A 4,714-nucleotide genomic window follows, 5' to 3' on the forward strand; every position below is an offset into this window, starting at 1 on the left:
AATTGTTTAATGAGAAACTAATTTTCTCTGTAAACCTTCATCTAAAGTACAATAAAAAAAGAGAGGAAAAAAAAAGATAGCTATTGATATTACTATTACTATTGTCAATAATAAAAAGCATAAGAAGTGTGTGGAAAAGGTAAGGTACTGCCTACTTGTTCACCATTTCTGTCATACCTTTCTCTTAAGCTCAGCTGCCTTATAACCCTCTGTGCTGCTGCTTCTTTTTATTTTTATGAAAATATACACAACAGAACATACACCACTTCAACAATTTCTACATGTAAAATTCAGTGACACTGGTTACATTCTTTAGGTTGTTCTACCTTTCTCAGCAACCTTATCCAAGCTATTTCACCATCATTAACACAAACTCACTGACCACCTAAGCTGCTCATTTATCTTTTCAAGTTGCTGTTGTCAATTTGATCACATATAGATAATTCTTTAAAAGAATATAATGCTTAATGCAGACATTTTTTTCCAATTAAGCTAAACTATTATTTGGTTCAAAGATGACTTTAGGGGATAGTCTCGGTTCAAGGTTTAAAGATTTCCTCAGGGTAATAGTTTTGGGTAATCATCCAGCCCCAGTGGCTCCAGAAAGGCTGGATTCCATGATAATTTTCAATTATGTTCCACATTTTCTTCCTTTTGACCAGGATTCATCTATAGAATCCTTGATCTAACTGTTCAGTAATGGCAGCTGGGCATCATCCAGTTCTTCTGGTTTCATGGTAAAGGAGGTAGTTGTTCATGGAGGCAATTGGACACATTCCATTTCCACTACTGATTCCTGACCCTCCTTCTTCCTCTGGTGTTCCCAGGGAATGGAGAGCAATTGTTGTACCTTGGATACCCTCTCGAAACTTTTTAAGACCCCAGGCCTCTGTGCTTCTTCTTTAAGGAGGTCAAAGCAAGCAAGCTACATGTAGTACCTTAACCTGCTAACCCTGCTAGAACTTTTAAAAGCTGAGAGAGTGATGCTTCACTGTACAAGAACTCTTGATGAAATGACAGGGGCTGGAACAGGCAAGTGGGGGTGAGATTCGGAGACAGCCTTCCTGGCTCCCACAGACTGTCACTTGGTAGATGACCTTCCCCACTACCTACAGCAATGGGAGCCCCAGGTCAAGCCTGGCAGGTGAAGGGCTGAGAACCTGTTCTACAAAGCTTGACATGATAACCTGCTGAAACGCTACATTACCTTTGCCCTACATTCTCATTAACGGGCGTGACTGGAGAGGTACTGTCTCTCACGTCGAGGTCACGGGCACTCTTTGCAGCTTTAATTGCACGGTTGTAAACTTTGTCAAGTTCTTCCATGATAAACTTCAGATCTGAGCAAAGATGAGGAGCAGCCGTGAAACGCCAGAACAAGGAGGGCAGGTACAAGAGGATCGCAAGCAGTAACAGGATGTAGGGGAAAAACTGAAAAAGAAGAAAATATCATGGGACAAACAGAGATGTCCCACCCAACACACGCGCACACACTCACACACACACACACACACACAGAAGTAACCAAACTTAAGGGCTGCTCTCATTTTTTCTCACTGAGACACATGTGCACGACCATGTTTCTTGTGGAGAGCAGGCTCACTACCTAATAACTACTTCTTATGGCTAAATTCACCTGCCCAGGTAACACCTGATACCTTTTTTTCTTCAACAGACATTAATTTGAAGAAACAGAGAACTACATGGTGACACATGGTGTCTCTAATCACAGAAGAAAAAAAAATTACTCCCATGTTCTTCAGCATAATCCCTGAACAAAATTCCAATTAAGGAACAGGTAAAGATCACAAGGACCTCTGCTGGGTTTTTTGTTTTTGTTTGAATTGTTGTGGTTTTAAGAGACAACTAAGGGTTAGAGCTGTCTTTTGTCTGTTTGTTTTGTTTTGTTTTTCCTCTCTGTAGAATCCGGGAGAATCCCATAGAACCATATAACTCTGCCTAAAACGAATTAGGGAAATTTTGGCTTTAGTGAGCCAGGAATCATCCCAGTAAAACTGCTGAAGTAAACAGTTAAAATTCACAGAATGCTAGTGTAGGAACGGACCTTGAGGACACTCCAACACCTTTGTTTTACAGTTGGATAATTTCAAGTCCAGAGAAGCTGACCACAACACGCAACAGTATCTCGAGAAAAGCAATGGATCTGGGGGTATGCACGAAACACACCAGAGAGGATTTGGAAAGTCAGGGAGCAGCCTGGCAACCCTGTCTGCTGTGGGGTCAGGACATGTGTGGCCTCAAAAGAAGACTCAGGAAGACCATGAACTGCAGTCAGCGCAGACCTGAATCCAAGCTCCGCCAGTACCAGTTGAGTGGCCTTGAGATCCTCTGATCCAGAGAACCTCTGACCTTCAGTTCCCCTATGAAACGGTAATGTAATATGAGGTAAGTCAAAAGGCATTGCTACGAAATAACAGAAACCCTTATTAAACAAAAATACCAAAATGTGGAAGCTACTGTTTCTAGACACATCCTCCATCTAGGTCTATACACTTCTGCAGGTGGTGTTTCCATCTCTCTAACCCTTCCCCGAAGAATTCTGCACTCTTCATTTACACCATGCCAAAACAGCAGTTTTGGAATCCTCGAGGGACTCAAATCATGTTCCTTTTAAATGTTCTTTGATTTCTGGGAACAAAAAGAAGGCCGAAGGGGCAAGATCAGGGCTGTAGGATGGATGGGGTAAAGTTTCCTAACAAAATTCTCGTAGGACAGCCCTTGCTACCCTCGAAGAACGAGTAGGTACATTGTCGTGATGGGAAAAAAGTCCTCAGCACAATTTTCCTGGCCTTTTTCTCACCAATGCAGTTTTCAGTTTTCTTAAAACTTCTTCATAATGAGCCCTTGTGATCATCCTGTATCCTTCGAGAAAATCTATCAAGATTATCCCTTCGGAATCCCAAAACACAACTGCCATAACCTTCTGATTGGTCTTCCCTCTCTTGGCTCATCTTTGAGGTCTTCCTGACCTTCCGTAAAATGCTTGATCCATCTAAAAACTGTTGTTTTATGTGGGGCAGCATTCCCATAAACTTGCTGCAAAGATTCAATGACTTGGAAAGATGTCACTTGAGTTTTGTTAAAAATTTGATACTAGCCCTGACCTCAAAATCGTTTTTTTCCATGACACAAAAAAGTATTCCTGTTTTTGAAGGCAACCTAACGAGACTAAGACAAGTGTATTACTGAGAGAACCTGTCTGCAGCCATCCACTGATCGCAGAGACATGTTTAAACATGTTTTGTTTGGAATAAACTCATGCATGCATAAACTGGAATCCTAGTAGCAATACTTTTTGACTTAGCCTCGTACAGGTGTTAAGGAGATTAAAATTGATGATTTACGAAAAAATGCTTAGCATGGTACCTGGAATATAATAGGCACTAAAAAATACCAGCTAAAACCAACAAAAGGGCCACCTAGATGACCACGTTATTGTCTTCAGTTGTTGTCACAACGATCCTGGCAAGGCCTGTGTTGACAGCTCCATTTCGCAAACGAGAAAGAGAAAGAGTAGAGCGGTTTCCGGGCCCCAGATCACAAAGATGGTAAATGACAGAGTCAGAATCTGAACCCGGACCTCTCTAACCCCAGAGCTATGCCTTTTCCACCATAATCCATTGCTGTCAATTCCGACACACAGTGACCCTACAGTACAGAGTAGAACCGCCCCATAGGGTTTCCTAGCCTGTAATCTTTACGGAAGCAGACTGACACATGTTTCTCCCACAGAGCGGCTGGTGCATTCGAACTGCTGACCTTTCAGTTAGCAGCCAAGTAATTAACCACTGCGCCACTAGGGCTCCTTTTTTCCCCACCACGAGACACTGTAAATTACTTTACTTCCCTGGAACACTTTTTCCTACCATAGGATTGGTTTATCCTTACAGCTCCTCAGAGCTGTAACTAAAAGAGGCCACAATGGCCTTGGAGATGACACAAAACCCCCACCCCAAACATCTCTGGGAGTGGGGGAGGGACCCAACACTATGGCCCTCACTGCAATTTCAGATGCTCAGAAAAGTTGTAAAGACAGCAGAGTGTTCCCACATACCCCTCACCCGCTTTCCTCCATCGTTAACATCTTACATTTCCATGGTACATTTGTCAAAACTAAGGATACAACACTGGCTCATTTCTATTAACCAGACTCCAGACTTCATACGGATTTCACCAGCTTTTCCATTATCATCCTCTTTCCATTCCAGGACCCAATCCGGGGCACCACACTGCATTTAAGTTGTCATGTCTCCCTTGTTTCCTCAGTTCTGTGGAAGGTCCTCATCTTTCTTTGTTTTTCATGAAGAAGCCCATTTTAAATGCACAAAATAATTCAGAATCACAAAGGAAACAGATTATATTGATATAAAATTATCCAAAAGGTTAAAAAAACCAATTTGTATGTATTCTTTATTAACACATTAAATAGTATCTAACAGATGGTGTAGCACCTACTTTAACTTTGAAGTGTTGTTATTGTTACCTGCTGTCCAGTCAGCCCTGAACTCATGGTGACCCTATGTACAACAGAATGAACACGCTTCCCAGTCCTGCGCCATCCCCGTGATCAGTTTCGGATTGAACCATTGTGATCCATGGGGTTTTCACTGGCTGATTTTTTGGAAGCATATCGCCAGGTCTTTCTTCCTAGTCTTAGTCTGGAAGCACCGCTAAAACCTGTTCAGCATCATAG

At 42.1% G+C, this 4,714-nt stretch overlaps 1 protein-coding gene across 1 annotated transcript in view; it reads right to left on the bottom strand.

Annotated features, from left to right (window-relative positions):
- PANX1 (pannexin 1) overlaps positions 1–4,714 on the bottom strand; it is a 57,765-nt gene that overhangs the window by 9,399 nt on the left and 43,652 nt on the right. Inside the window, exon 3 of the mRNA XM_004385551.2 lies at positions 1,208–1,431. Within this exon, the coding sequence (XP_004385608.1) occupies positions 1,208–1,431 (224 nt within the window). The remainder of the gene's footprint in view (positions 1–1,207; positions 1,432–4,714) is intronic.

Source organism: Trichechus manatus, unplaced genomic scaffold (assembly GCF_000243295.1).
Source record: "Trichechus manatus latirostris isolate Lorelei unplaced genomic scaffold, TriManLat1.0 scaffold00141, whole genome shotgun sequence".
Classification (NCBI taxonomy): domain Eukaryota; kingdom Metazoa; phylum Chordata; class Mammalia; order Sirenia; family Trichechidae; genus Trichechus; species Trichechus manatus.